This window comes from Sphaeramia orbicularis, chromosome 3, assembly GCF_902148855.1.
Source record: "Sphaeramia orbicularis chromosome 3, fSphaOr1.1, whole genome shotgun sequence".
NCBI classification, from domain to species: domain Eukaryota; kingdom Metazoa; phylum Chordata; class Actinopteri; order Kurtiformes; family Apogonidae; genus Sphaeramia; species Sphaeramia orbicularis.
The window spans coordinates 42,546,291-42,562,846 of NC_043959.1; the positions used below are offsets into that span (position 1 = coordinate 42,546,291).

The window sequence follows — 16,556 nt, forward strand, 5'->3', positions numbered from 1 at the left end:
CAGAATGTTTTGGCGGTGACTGCTGGACAAATACACAACAGCATAAAAACTACCACATCTAGAACCCGTGGATCCCCGCAGGTCAACATGCTCTGTTTCTTGACCAAAAATACATCAGTATGCCAAACTGCAGCAGTCAGCTCTTTCAGGATTTTGTGTGAATCCCCTGACACACTAACACACACGCACACAGAGGCCACTTGGCTCTTATAATATAGATAATACCATAAAACTAAGTAAACACTTTGTTCCTCTCACATACATATATAATACAAATGCGTGCTCATCTGTAAATTTAAGTGGGTTTGAGCATGTGAAAGTATTCCTGTCATAATGCACTTCTGCGTTCAGTGTTTCAGCTGGCATCTTTGTTTCAGGCTGTAAAATGTTAGTGAATCTGAGTGTTTCTGCTGTGACTTTGACAGTAATGGTACTTCAGCAGGAAAGGAGAGTCAGAGCGTGATAATAAATCACCATCATTTAGACTCTCCCCTGAGAGATGGGGGGAGAAAGGGGAGGAGTTTCCCAGAGAGATGATCAGAAAATGTGGATGGAAAGTAGAGAAATGGAAATTAAGTGATATTAAATTGAAAACAAAGAATTCAAGATAGAGTGAGAATGAAAGAGAAATGAGTGGAATATGACAGTTTTTCATAGTTTCTACATTTAATGGTTTAATTTAATGTTTAATTTAACTTAATGTTTAATGTCTTATGACCATGTTAATTAAAAGTCATCAGCACAAGTACGATAAAGGAGTCAATCTCTGAAATGATTAGCAAAGTTTCTCTGAATTTCCCTTTATTTATTTATTTATTTTTTGCCACAGACAGATTGTGTTGTAGATCTACTTTATCGCTGTACAGCACAAAACAGAACGATGGCTGCTGCTCCAGCATCAGTGAGCTTTGAGATGCTCTCACTGTGGCAGATGATTGAACAAAGGCCAGATGAAAAATATCTTCAAACATGTTTGCATTCTTCAGCAAAGTGAAAGAGAAAACAAACGCATGTGGAGCGACAGGGGGTAATGATGAAGCCAGGATCAGTGGGTTTATGGGAAATATGGGCTGGAAAAACTACTTCAAGCCCCACTGGCACAGTCTTAATTAAATTTACATTTTACCAAGGTGTCACTTTTAATTTGATAGCGTATCATGTCATGTGATGTGATAATTAAAATGTGACCTTCAAAGGGTATAGCACACACTGAGGCACAAAAGACAAAGTGATGGAAGGTGGGAGAATAGAGGAGCCCCAATGTCTGAAGTTATAGCTGACATTAAAATCTTGCTGGGTCAGCACTGAAGGAGGTGACAACATCCACATTTCATATTTACTGTGAATTTTGTCTTGGAGAAATGAAAAGCACTGACTCAGGCCGAACAAGGACATAGTATTAATCTTACAGGTATATCTGTGGGATGAGGTCAGATCACAAATGTCTTCAAATGGATTATAAATTGTGTCACTTTGCATAAATTAAACTCCACTGAGTTCTAGTTTCTTAGACAACATGACACTTAGAATATCACTGATTACATTTAAGCAACACTAACGTCATGTGAAATCTTTAAATAGATATTAACCCATAAAGAGCCAAACAGCTGCTGTCAACCAAAAGCATCTACTGATCTAAAATGTTTACCTGTTGATCCACTAATCCTATAAATACATGTAAATAATTGGTATAAAATGCAGTTTGTCATCTTTTCATGGTCATCAGATATGAACTGTTTGGACGTTCAGAGGCTCCTTAGTGAATGTCATTTTCTACAAGATTGATTCACCAGTAAAACCCAGGGAGATTGATAAATAAAAGTGGATGGAGACATTTGGTTCATGTTCACTTAATGACATTTTCACTTTTTTCTTCAGTTTTCATTGTTTTGTTATGATTACCATTAAATTTACTCTGAGCTTTAATGAACATCTACATGATCAGTGAATTAAATGTAGGAAAATACATGATTTTAACAGTAAAAAACATAAAATACAAAGAATAATATTATAACAAATGGTGATAAATCACTTAAGAATGGTTAAAATAGAGAGGAAAAATTCATTTGGGAACTGCCTCAAAAGTAGCACTGGGTCTTTATGGGTTAAGAACAGACAGAAATAGATTTATGGAAAGAATATCACTATTCATCATTTGTGAAAGACATAATTTGTTCTACAAATGCTAATAGCACAGTAGAGTGTATATGAAAATGTCCTGGGTCCAAGCAACACAACCAGTGATGAATGATCCTTAAAGATGCTCAGTGAAACAGCACACAAACACTTCCTTATTTGCATCTTATACATTATACGTATAGATGTAAATACATTAGAGCGCTCCTCAGCCTCACCTTTGCTCTCTCACTTTATCATCCACTCCCACTCTTTTTTTCATGTCCTTTCTTCCTCACTCTCTCTCCATCTGTGTTCATGCTTTTACCTGTATACCCTTCATGACTGTATTCTGCACTTGTTTGCTTTGTTTACACAGCATACTTACTTCACACTTCAATATGAAATAACCACCCATACTCACTCTCTTTTACCCTCCCACCTTTCTGCTGCAGTAAGCACTTAGATTGTTTTACAGATTGTCTTCCTTCTCCTGAAAAAAAGAAAAAACAGCCCAGACCACACACATGCACGAGCACAGATACACCATATCCCTTTTTACCCTCCACATGCAAACCCTACAATTCAGGCACAGTTTCTGTGTTGGTTGCTTGTAGTATGTGGTTGTAAAAGGGTGGAAAAATAACAGAAATGTAAGTGAGACAGATGAGGATGGTGAATATTGGAAAAATAGCATTTGTTTTGTAATGAAGATGAATGGACCAGCTTTTACCTTTTCCTAAGAGCAGAGGGAGAGAGGTGTGGATAAGTGATGTCAAAAAAAGGAGGAGCGGGAGTGACAGATTAAGTGTTTTTGTGCAATTTTCTTCTGTGTTTCCAGGGAAATCTGATATCACATTTATCAAAGTCTTCCAGGTACAATGGCATGACAGGGAAGTCTATGAAAACTTGGTCAAATACTGTGGTACTGTGTTATTTTCTCTATGTGGTTTTCTGTGTTTGTCCTGGTATTATCTAAATCATTTTCTTTCCTGCTGCTATGACCTAATATCCCCACAGAGATCATTAAAGTTTCATATGATGTTATTTAATCTAATTTATGGTGAAATTCTGCAGATAGCAACACACACTCTACACTGCGTAGAGTGGATGAGAATCAGAATGAAATGTGTTAGCCTCTCTTTATAAATTTATGAAGGCATTAGCTACATATTAGCATGTTCTCTATTACAAAATAATGACCTAAACAGTAAAGTGCACAATTTCTAGGTGACCCTGCAGGAAGGCTGCTAAATAGATATAACCCTGATATCCATCCACATAATCTCAGTGTGAGGGAGAGTAGAAATCTCATACAGTGGTTGATTTAATGAGAGGTGTGAGGGATTCAGTACCTATCCGTATACCACTGTCTTCAACACAGCATGGCTCCTCTCATACTGCATAAAATGAACTTAAAATGATATTGTAACTGCTTCTATCATAGTGACAGGAAATAATGCAGCTGTAGTGAAACACATAATGTCTATCTGACCCAAGAGATTGAATGCCTGCACTATCACTGACCGATATATTCCTCCCCCTTTACCTAATAACCCTCTATTGGGACATTTTTATAGTCTGTGCAAGTACTTTCTTTTCCAATTTATCTGGAGAAATGAGTGACCAGTAAAATACTCAGATATTTGGGTAACTCACTGGATTTTTATTACAGTGAGGGAATCCTTTAATATGGCATGGCTAGCAAGTTACATCGGAGCATCTCAAATGGATGAAAATGCACAGGGAATTTGGTATATAAACTACATAGAGGCATCTAATTTACAATGGGTAATTTATCAAGGCATTGGGCTGCGTGCTTGGACCCTAGGAGCCCTCAGCAGTAAATATACACTCAGTGGAGCTGATTTATGCACACTCACACACAGGTGCACAGGAGTGCAGACACATGCACACAAAAGAACACATACGTGTTCACAATAGACATATGTGCATTCAGATTTACTTCACACAACATAGTGCCTTTATTGGAGGGTGTAGTGATGATTTAAGAGCTGTGCTGTCTGGCTTCTGGCAGCCCATAAAGAACGATAATCAATAATCCATACCTACTGCATGAATGGAGTGCACACACTCAGACACACACTAGCTTTGTTTATATCACTTGTGGGGACAGGTTACATAGACTTGCACTGATTTATCCAATTTCAGAAACCATGTCTTAGGAATGACAGAAACACACATATGAGCCTAAAAAGAGCTTGTGGTAGTATTTGTTGATAGGCACAATCCCATCCTTTCTCAGAAGTGTCACAGGAATCTGGAAAATAATAGCTTCAACAACTGGCAGGTAAATGTTCTCTAGACCAGTGGTTGTCAACTGGTCTGGTTTTGGATACACCACCAAGCCATAATGACAAGCCATGACTCAAATTGAGGATAATGTTCAACATCTCAAATGTCTTTAATGAAAAGATGAAGGAGTTTGAACTGGAGATTGTTCAGAATATCCCAGTGTGCCAACGCAAAAAAAAAGCCCAAAAAATAAAAAATAAAACATTATAATGATAGAATTCCACAGCATTAAAAATAGCCTTCAAAATAAAAGCACAACTAAGGGAAAATGGGTCCAGACCAACCGGTTGAAAATCACTGCTCTATATTTAACACATAAACAAATAATACATGGGCAGGCAATGTAAATACATAGTACAAATTATAGGTATTTCTACTGGACACAAGGACAAACTGAATTGTGCTTTGCATTATGTAAGGTAATTATTTATTATTTTATTATTTAGGTCATATTTCCCTTGTGCAAAACCTTATGTCTTACAATGTTCAGTGTCAATAAATGGTTCATTTTCTGCATAAGGCATACTCATTGTGATTAAATGATTTATTTGGCATTTGACTATAAACTAGAACCTCATAATAATGATGCCCCAATAACCATGTGATCAAAACATTTACAACATAATGGTAACCTCTTTTTCAGCATGACAGGTTGTCAAAAAATAGAGAAAGGAAAAAGTAACTCACAGGGTATGAGATCAGCCAGGAAATGTAATTTTCATTGTGTCACAACTTCAGAGGTCTTTCACTTTGTCCTTGCCATCCTTCCCGCATAATATCTAATAAAGCACAAATACCATCAAAATGATCCAATAATAAAAGACAAATATAAATAGGTTTAGAATGGAGACTAAAGGGACAGAGAGAATGAGATTAAAGTGGTCCCATGCAATAAATACAAGTGGAAGCAGTGTAGAAATGAAGACAAAAAGGGAGGAAGTGGAGGAGAAGAGAAATATGTATCAGGTCAAAAGAAGAGAGGTGTATTTGTCCATCAGAGACCAGAAAACATCCTGCTGCTGGTTCACTGTAGCTGCTGTTCAGATAAAAGCTGTTTCCATTAAAAATAGAATGTATGCACACATGTAGCTGCTGTGACAGTGTACTGACATTAAATCATAGCTGCTTCTTGTTTCTTCTTGTCTTCCTCATCAGATCTCACAGGTGATCTCTGAGGCCTCCAGAGACGGTGTGACTGAAACTACCCTGAACCGCCACAACACGAACGCGCCTTCACACACAAACTCGCCATCACACACAAACTCGCCCTCTCACACCGCTACTACCACAACAGCACCGACCACCACCTCCGCCGCTGCCTCCTTCTTTGCCAGGTAAGAGCATTAACACCAGAAAAATTCATCTATAGTTTATACTGGGTTTAACCCTGTAAAGCCTGAATCATTAAATTATTGACAGAAAATTCCAGTTATTTGAAACTGGAGCGTTTATTGGTCCTTTTGAACAACCCAAAGAATTTTTTTTTTTAATCAAATATCTATTTCCATGTATGAGTTTCAATTTTGTATCATATTTGATACGTCAGGTCTCAGTGCTCAATATTATTATTTTTGAACAAACAAAAACATAATATAACACAAACATGTCGAAAAAATTGGTAATTCCTTTTCAAAATTGTCAAAGTTCTGCCTCCCTCCTCATTAATGACAGTCTTATAGTGTCACTGGAAAGGTGAACGAATTCCTCGCCCCTGGTGGATTATCTGTGTATTGCATGTATCTAATTGTACACATTGAGTTTTTCAAGAAAAAAAATATCACACTGATCATGTAGAGGGCTTCAAAAAACATGTATCAAATATGATACATTCGGTGTTATAGAGTTATTTATGAAATCCTATAACTGACACCCTCACTTTCTTGCTCCTTTGCTGATGTTTGGTGGCTTAGCTACTTATCTTTTTGATGTGTTTTATATAAATCAGCAATCCAGTCATCAATGAGCTGTGTAATCAAATCCTGAGAAATGCACAACAACACAACATAAATAAGACACGGGTATTATGGGTAAATTATTGATGAATAAACATGGAAAGCTCAAAATGAATGTGTAAATTATTCATGGGTAACACAAAGCCATGAGTGTGCCACACTGTCTGAAGTATCGCTGAGACAAAATGCTGTAAGTCATGTTCATAAATGATACCTCATTTCCTTTTCCTTTTTTTTTTCTGTGTACTAGCTCATCTTCCCTTTGTTGTGTTGTGAACATCTTTGTTTGTACTATACTCTTTTTAAATGCATGGTATGTAATGTAATTTCTGTCACTAGTTGTCTCTGAATCAAAGCAGCAATAAAAGACATCATAGTAGATGATGGTGTGAATTTGCATAGGATCATGAGTATTGTACATGAAAATCTGTCACATATTAAACTATATTTGAAGACCAGTGTATTGAAAGTTTTTATATGTTACATTTATATTGAGGCTGTATAATTTAGTTCTAATGTAACAGATAAAAGTCCTGTTTAATGTTAACATCTATAAATGTCAAGGGATTAAACGAAACAAGAATATATAGTAAAATTACAGATTTCTCAGAATTTTAGAAATGTTGGAAACATTTGATGTGGGTGCACAAATCACCAGTACAATATAAATTATACAGCCTACTTTAGATCTAGATGTTCAGGGATATTTTAAGGGTTTCCCCAACCAATGATTTTTCTGTATAAAGGGAAGTCATTACTTCTGGGAATTAGTTGATGATTTGTGGCACATTTATATTTATTTAATTATGTTATTATATATTCTTGTGGGACTACGATAAAAGATGTTGTTGACACTGTGGTATACTACAAAGAAATACTAAACCGTTATAATAAGCCTTTAAAATACAAATGTAAAAACAAAGGGAGCTGCTCATTAAGGCCTCAGAACTGAAAGTGGGCGAAAAAACACCAGAATAGAATAAAACAGAAAAATACACATCTTTCCTCTGCAGCTCTCCTGTCAGTCCAAATAAAAAGACTAAATATAACACAAATTAGTGTGATACCCTGTTCACATCTGACAGTTTCATCAATGATTAATAATTAAAATGTCAATCATGTCAGTCCCACACACACCTTCGTGAAAACACCCATGATTAGCCAAGATCTACATCGTGAAGTAGAAACTCTACAGTTGTACAATATAGTTTTCTCAAATCACTTGAATTAAGATACGCTGAAAGGTAATTATGCAATTTTTGCCTAATGGCACTAAAATCCATCAAGTATTGTAGCTTTAAGAACACCTTTAAAAACAGTAATGATTGAACAAGACTAACTGTACATGTGAATCTGGGATACGTAAAGTTAGACCATGCAGCTTGTGCATGTGGCTAACCTCAGGCCTTTCAAGAGGTAAGTCATGTTTGAGGTTCATATAGGTGAATGTACACAGTTGAAAAGGTGCACTTCACTGTCTTGGGGTCATCCTTTAACTTCTTAAAATGACCTCATTCATCAAATTTCCTGCCTCACATATGTAATGAGTTAATAACCAGCCATGTCAACAATAATGTCTGTGACTGACCTTCACTATTTCCAGTTCAGTTGTTTTTTTTTTTTTTTTTGATTATTTTCTACCTGCAACCATTCATCCAACCAACCATCCTTTTGGTTGACAATTTGGAGGCTGCCCTGGATATATTTATGTGGAATATTACATTTATAGCCTTGAAGTCTGCAGATGATTCATTGTGCGTGCTTTTTGACATGTGAGTAACACACTTAACTGTAGCAGACAATGCTGTATGTCCATCAACCAGACACCACTCGTAAATATAGGAATGCACTAACACATGTGGACACACTCCGCAGCTTTCTCTGTGCGACCCCTGAACTGACAGGTAACAAGGCCATTTTACACAAACACACACTCACACACAATGTCTGGTTGACATTCCCCATGTACAGCCAGCTGTCTGTAGGTCGATTTATGAGCATTAACCCCTTAAATGAAAGAACACGTTGTTTTAATGGTGCAGGTGTCACTGTCTGTAGGTATGTGTCCAGCTGTCTCCTTTTCTTGTTTGTGTGTATGTTGAAGGATTTCAGTTTAATTGGCAAGAAAAAAAAAGAGTGTACACTCCGTCACCTTTTTGTTCTGAGTCTGGATATGCTTGTGTATTTGTGTGTATGTGCAAATGTGAATGTGTGTTTATGATCAATGGATGCAGCCATGCACTGCCGGTAAATCCCATGGCTGTCTTGGACCTTACGTGGACTGCATACAGACAGTCTTATTACTCACAGACACACGTCCATGCACATAGTCTCATTCCATTCTGTGTCCACTCAACATAATCCCATTGTCCACCAGGTCTCCTCTCACCTGATCCATTTTCCTCCTCTTTCTATCCATCTCCTCACATCTGTATTCATATATTTGTTTCCTTTATTTCTTCCATCCCCTTCTGCCTTTGTGTCCTCTCCTCTCCAACAGTTGCTCTGTTTCACCACTGACCTTTTCTTTACCTCTGTTAATGCACATCTGAGTAATATCTTTCATTAGTACCAATCTGTCTATGAATATGTCACACTTACACTGTATGTTCTGTCTTCCCAGTGCTGCAGTGGCCCTCTGGGGATGCAGGGCTGGAGGATAGAGACATGCTATACATGTTAGGAGTCTGTGCGTGGGTGTGTGCATGAGTGTGTATGTTCTCACACACTGGGGGAAGGGAATTTCTATCAGTGCTGGAATTTTTTACTGCATGCTCCAAAGATTGGATCTTTGGGGATTTGCCTGGCTCAGTGTGTGTGCAGAAGAGTAAATGAATTGGTCCCATGTGGATTGCTGAATTGGGAAAGCATTGTTATTTTGGACTGAGGATGGCTGGGGTTGGTGGTGGGGGTGACTCTTTCACTGGCTCTTTTTAGCTCTTGCAGCATCTCTTCTGTTTTAGAAGTAACAATAATCAGTCACTAATCAAACTGATTGATGACTTAAGTAAGTGTTCATGGATACAAATCAGGATATGACCTGTCTGAATACATTAGGACTGAAGGTGTTTTTGTTTTGATCCTGGCATTTAAAGCTATAGTATCTAACATTTACACAATAAAATATCTAAAACAATGAAGCATATGTTATATATTCTGCTGTCTTGAGTACTTCCGTTATATCAATTGTTACAGTAAGAGAAATCTGAAATTTTATTTGCTTGTCACTGAGATGAAACAATAGAAAAACATTAATGTAATCTAAGTATAAACAGTAATATAGTCATTTTGATCAAAATGCATAGTATTTTGTATTATTTGCATCTTATACCAATCCAGTAGATAGCTTATGTGTTTATATATTTTTGTATTGATGTAGTAACATATAATGTTAGACCAGTGGCAATCGAATGCACCAACCTAATGTGTAGGTTAATGTAATGTTAATCATGCTAATTCATGCCTTCTGTTATATGTACATGACATTTGTAAATCCTCTGCATTCTTTGTTTCCATCCTGGAAGAGGTATGCCTCCTCTGTGGCTCTTCTTGAAGTTTGTTTTTCTTGGTAACAGATTTTTTTGGCCAAGTTTTTCCTCAGTCTTACTGAGAATCTAAGGGCAGATGATGAATTTTTGATTTGTGATGAATATCATTGGATATATTGAGTTAAAATTAATTGGACTACAAACTTACCTTTGCATAAGTCAACTTATAATATTTAACATTAAATAAACACTGCAGTATGAGGCTTTTTCATAACAATGAAATGTCACAAGATAAATATTATACATCACTAAATTTAATATCTTACCTTATAAGCATTATTTCTTCATGAGTCATGTCACATACATTTTTCATTAGTTGTAGTCCAAATAATTCTCATCTTCCTAGCTGCAGCAATTACATACTGTGAATTTAATGGGGAAGTAGTACTTTAACTTTCACATATAAAGAGCAGAGCTAATTTACTTCAATTTTCCTATTGTGATAAGCATTGTTTATTCCACGCCAGTTTAATTAAACACTTTTTCTCAGCTGTTGGTGCAGTTGCAGTATTTCTAGTAGCAGTTGGCATGGGGGTGATTTAAGAAGCAGCATAGTGTCATAGTATGAAGTAGTAGGTATGTAAAACGCATAGTTAAATAGATTATATCAGTGTGACCCATCTTCTGTCCATGTGTGTTGACCTTATGACACAGAAACACACATAAGCACATCCTCCATCACTCTCTGTCTGTTGTTCTATCTGCCTCTACTGACATCCTGTTAAATAGAACGTAATTAGCTACTGAGCCAACAACACCACTGAGGCACACCCCTCATAAATCAGCAGTGTGTGTTTCAAGAGGCTCTTTGTGCTTATGTCAGTGAAAGTGTTTGCGGTTGTGTGAAAGGAGGTGAAAACAACGCAACAGCTTGTTAGTTACTGGACTTGTGTCTGTCTGTGACCTCCTGCTTTTTAACAAGAGGGAGACACATGGATGGCCTGAGCGGAAAAGGGGTGAGGGACGGAAAAAGGATCGATACATGCAAGGAAAGCCGAATGGATGGTGAGATGGATGGGTGGATACGTGGAGGGCAGGCAGGAGGGCAGTGTGAGACAGCATAGGATGGATGAAATAATGAGGGAATGAAATAGAAGGAAAGGGATTATCATAGAGTTAGAGGGACTAAAGGCAAGCAGTGGAGTGAAGGGGTGAGAAAAGTGGAGGATAAGGAAGGTAATGGAAAAAGAGATGGCGGAAAATAAAAGGATGAGGTGACAATGGAACTGCTGATGGAAAGAGAGAGAGAGAAGATGGATGGAAAACAAGGGTCCTTCACTTTAGGGTTAGATTGGAATAGATCCACTTGGCCAAATCCCAGGCCACTTGTCATTAAACCCTACCAATTAGGAAGCCTGCATTAGTGTGTATGTGTGTTTGTGTGTTTGTGTGTGTCTACATGCTTGAACTGTGCCATAGATTAAACCAGTCAGGGTGAAGAACATAATAACAGGGTAATTGTACACAGACACATAATAGACACACATTGATTTTAAGGGTGTATTATAAACACAAGTGCAAGAAATAGGCTTTCATGGTAAGAGAGAGGAAATCTAAAAATGCCTCTCTGTGAGCGGTGGTGGAAACGCTGTGTGACTCCAGCAGCACAGGAAATGCGCTTGAATCCATCAGTGCCTTGTCCAACGAGCCACGCTATAACAAATACTGCCAGAAAGCAAGAGAATTTGGATGAGGATTTTGATTCAAAGACTTTGCTCTTCTGTGACGAGGCCTCTGTCACATCAGGTGAAAAGCTAATCGCTCAGTCTATGTATTAGGAAAACAGTATTTAAGAATAAATAGTCATATCTATCAACATTACATAATTAACTCACAAAATCAAATAAGTCAAACAGGGAAAAAAAATGCTTCAGTTTGAGTTAACCCCTTTGCTTTTGTCATTTTCTACACCACAGTATAATGTTGGACACAGAATAGCCTCAAAACAAATGTCTGCACCAAAATCTGAACCACAGATAGATTTGGAATGCATAAACAGCCTCTTTGTATCAATAAATAAGTGATAAATCCTTAATTAACATTTACAAGTGGAGCAAGATTATATTTTTTGGTGGTTTTGTACCAGTTGTTTATGATGAGAAACCATTTCCTTTCACACAATATGATATTTTACTTTATCTAAGGCAGAGGAACCATTATGATTTTTAATGAAATCAGAACTGTGATATTTACTCATCATCACTGTTTTGAACATTAACATCGAACACTGACTATATCTGCTGTTTAAGCTAATCCTATTTTGGGTCAATTTGGCTTCATTCAGTTTCACATCAATAAATATTTGCATTTTTTTCTTGACTGGACCCACAGTGGTGGATCTGTCAGTGTAGGAAAATGTGTAAAAAAGTGCTTTCCCCTCTCCTATATTTTAGTTTTTACATAATTAAGGTCACTTTAAGAGGAAGATATCAAATGTTAGGTGTTTTTGGTCCTGTCAAATGTCTACTCAGGTCAAATTTAACCTGAACTGAATATAATGGTTATTACAAAGCTTCAACTCGGACCACATTCTTTTTGGTAAAAACCACACATGTAGGATACAACAGCAGGCCACATCAATATACTGTAGATATGTTGCTGGACTAAAACATACATTATATTATTGCTGCAAACCTAACCAAATTTTTCTTCTGAAACAGAAATCAGGCCACTAACATATTTAAGACATACTTTAGCTTTATTGCCATGTGTCACAAAAGTGATCAAATGTAGGTTATAGGGCTGGTAAATGTCAGTGATGTGGATTCCTGACTTTGATTCCATCCATCCATCCATCCATCCATCCATCCATCCATCCATCCATTGTCTTCTGCTTATCTGGGGCCGGGTCGCAGGGGCAACAGTCTAAGCAGGGATGTCCAGACCTCCCTCTCCCCAGACACCTCCTCTAGCTCTTCCGGGGGGGACACCGAGGCGTTCCCAGGCCAGCCGAGAGACATAGTCTCTCCAGCGTGTCCTAGGTCTTCCCCGAGGTCTCCTCCCGGTGGGACATGCCCGGAACACCTCCCCAGGGAGGTGTCCAGGAGGCATCCGAAACAGATGCCCGAGCCACCTCAGCTGGCCCCTCCCGATGTGGAGGAGCAGCAGCTCTACTCCGAGCTCCTCCCTGGTGACTGAGCTCCTCACCCTGTCCTTAAGGGTGCGCCCAGCCACCCTACGGAGGAAACTCATTTCGACCGCTTGTATCCGGGATCTTGTCCTTTTGGTCATGACTCAAAGCTCATGACCATAGGTGAGAGTAGGAACTTTAATGACTTTAATTGATTATTTCAATTTGCATGAACCCAACATAAAATTAAGTTTTTAGCAGCACAGGAAATGTGAATTGAATTCACACAGAACATATTATGAGAAGCAGTTAGGTTGCATTTATAATTTTTGCTGCACAAAATAGGTTTCCAGAGGAGTAATCTCAATTATGGGATTTTTCTAGGTTTCAGAAAGCAAAAAACTAAACTAATCAATTTGAATCATATTTTCCAACCCTAGTAGGTTAAATTATGTTTATGGAGTAATAAAAGTTACATTACTCATTATATTGTAATAGGATAACTAGTACTGGCAGTTAACTGGTACGTTTGAAGAGTAATCTTATTCAAATCAACATTATAGGACAATCTTATTTTTTTATTTTATGATGTATTTTTACATTACAGGCTTGTTTCTTGTATTTTCTTGAACTTCAACTGGAAATTCTTGCATCTTTCATACATTAATGAAGAATATTAAACATTTATCAAACTACTACCTATTATGCATCATATGATATAAGAAAACCTGTAATTACTTTTAATCGCATTTGCTGCAGTATTGAAGCTTAAGCCTGCACACAGTGAAGAAGCAATTACCAGCCTTGTGGAGCCTGTTTCATATAGTACACACACACACACACACACACACACACACACACACACTAAAAAACCCACACCCACAGAGATTCACGTACAAATCTCCAGGGAGAGCAACTCAAATGCTGAAACGCTTCGTCGTTCAACGGGTCACTGAGTCCACATCTCTCTTCCCCCCCTCCTCATGCACTGTCCCTCCTTCTCTTCTATTTCTCTCTTTCGCCCTCCCATTACTGTAACCTGCTGCAGTTAATTGAAAGCCAATGGTGTGAGAATATGGCTCTTTGACAGAGAGTGTGTCAGGCCGCAAGGTCTTCTCTTTTATGCTTCAGTCTCTCTGTAACATCTTATAAATATATGTGAGAGTAAATTAAAGTGGAGCACAACAAGAATGCCTGTCACTGCTGTTTTAGAGCTTTTTTATTTTATCATATTATTAGTACATCTGCTCTGTGCAACGCAACTTGTCAGGAAACCTCTTTGGTTTGTTGCCTCATAAATCCCACAGTAAAATTACATGAATAAAGAGAGTGAAGGATGCATTTTCTTCTTCTTCTTTTTTTTTTTTTTAAACATAGAACACAAGGAAGGGAATCACTCAAGTGGAACATTCCCTGCAGTTTTATTATTCCATGGTTTATTAAGTAGAACACAAATATCACACTGTTTTCGTTAAAATTAAGTTGATTCATATGATTAACCATTCAGCTCATACCTGGTTTGTTGGACATATATTGGCACATACCTAAATAGTACCTAAATATTATCCTGTTATTATGCTGATCTTTTTGACTTTTTTAGTTCTTAGTCATTAACTGCTGTCAAATACAGCACAAGAATAATTTGATTCTCATTACTTCTTGTTCTTATATTTTATTTACATTTTGATTGGATTTGTCATTTTATTTTGAATGATTTTAATATTATAGCATTGTAAAATTATAATGTGTTTGTCCTCTGTTGGAGAAAGTTATGAGTTCTGAATTGTGCTAAAAGGAGAAAGAGGTAAAATGTAGAAGTTTAGAAGTTTAGAAGTTGGAATTCAGAAGAGAGAAAGACAGTCTGAGTGCAGAAAATAAAAAATGAGTAGAGTATGAATAAATATAATGTGTTGGCGGCTCCTGGTGGATCTGTATGCCACAGGGAATTGAGCTGCAAGAGAGCAAATGAACCACTCCCCATCCAGATGTTGCTACATATGTAAACAGCAGTGTGTGTTTGTGTGTGTGTGTGTGTGTGTGTGTGTGTGTATGTGTGGACATGTGCTGAAGGGTGTGTAATTGAGTTCTATTCTGCAATTAGCATATTTGTCATGGTTGTACTGTGGTAAACTATAAGGATGTAATTATAGACTGATCCGTGCATGCACATGTGGTACCGTCCTCCCTGCTAATCCCCACATCCTTATAATCATTCATTTAAACTTCCTTCCATACCTAAACCTGATTTTTTTTGTTTAGTATAAGATCTGTACTTATTTGACTAACTGATTCTTTTTCCTTGTCTGTGCTTTTCTCTTAGAGCTGCACAAAAGTTGAACCTAGCATCCAAGAAGAAGAAGCAGAAGACCGCCTCAGCCACAGCCCCAGTGACGTCAGCATCTCCATCATGTGATCCACCTATGTTCCCCACTAATTTTAGCTCTGCCTTATTGTTGGCCCCTCCACCAGCCCCTCCCTGCCTTCTCCGTGCAGCCAACAAGATCAAGGACACCCCAGGTCTTGGAAAGGTAAAGTCAAGGAAATCCATCTTCCTTATGAACACTAAGCCGATTTTAGGTTTCACATTATCTTCACATATTTATCTGCTTTAGTAATTGTCTTCTATGTTTGGTTGAATATTAATTTCTGCTGATTTCAGATCTGTAACAAAGTAAGCACATGTCATATCTGTGGCTGCATTTGATTTGTGCCACAATGAAATGGCACATACTGTCTATCAATATTCATATACTTATAGAATAAGGCAAGTTATATTTAACTAGTGGCTCGAGGTTAAATAAGTTATGTGTGTGTATATTATTGATTTTCCAGACTACCAATGGGAGGGGGAAGTCACATACTGACACATATTCACAGCTACAAAAACCACCAACAAATTAACACTGCACCTCCACAGACTATCAACTCACTGAATGAAATGTGAAACTCATAATTACACACGTCGTGTTATGTGTTATGGTATCATCAAGTTTTCTTCTTCTTTGTTATTTAGATGTACAGGGGTTGGACAAAATAATGGAAACACCTTCACCTCAAGATGATAATGCCCCAATCCATACAGCTAGAATTGTTAAAGAATGGCATGAGGAACATTCTAATGAAGTTGAGCCTCTCGTATGGCCGGCACAGTCCCCAGACCTCAACATTATTGAGCATTTATGGTCAGTTTTAGAGATTCAAGTAAGACGTCGATTTCCACCGCCATCGTCTCTAAAAGAGTTGGAGGGTATTCTAACTGAAGAATGGCTTAAAATTCCTTTGGAAACAATTCACAAGTTGTATGAATCAATACCTCGGAGAATTGAGGCTGTAATTGCCGCAAAAGGCGGACCTACACCATATTAAATTATATTTTGTTGATCTTTTAAGGTGTTTCCATTATTTTGTCCAACCCCTGTAAGTGCACTGTCACTGGCAGAGACCACCAATTTCATTGCACAACGGCCATAATATCAGTAAAGCCTATTCTATTCTATTCTATTCTATTCTATTCTATTCTATTCTATTCTATTCTATTCTATTCTATTCTGTTCA

General features: G+C 37.5%; 1 protein-coding gene across 1 annotated transcript in view; it reads left to right on the forward strand.

Annotated features, from left to right (window-relative positions):
• Positions 1–16,556, forward strand: part of kif26ba (kinesin family member 26Ba) — a 103,572-nt gene that overhangs the window by 36,487 nt on the left and 50,529 nt on the right. Inside the window, exons 4-5 of the mRNA XM_030130322.1 lie at positions 5,587–5,765; positions 15,322–15,529. Of these exons, the coding sequence (XP_029986182.1) occupies positions 5,587–5,765; positions 15,322–15,529 (387 nt within the window). The remainder of the gene's footprint in view (positions 1–5,586; positions 5,766–15,321; positions 15,530–16,556) is intronic.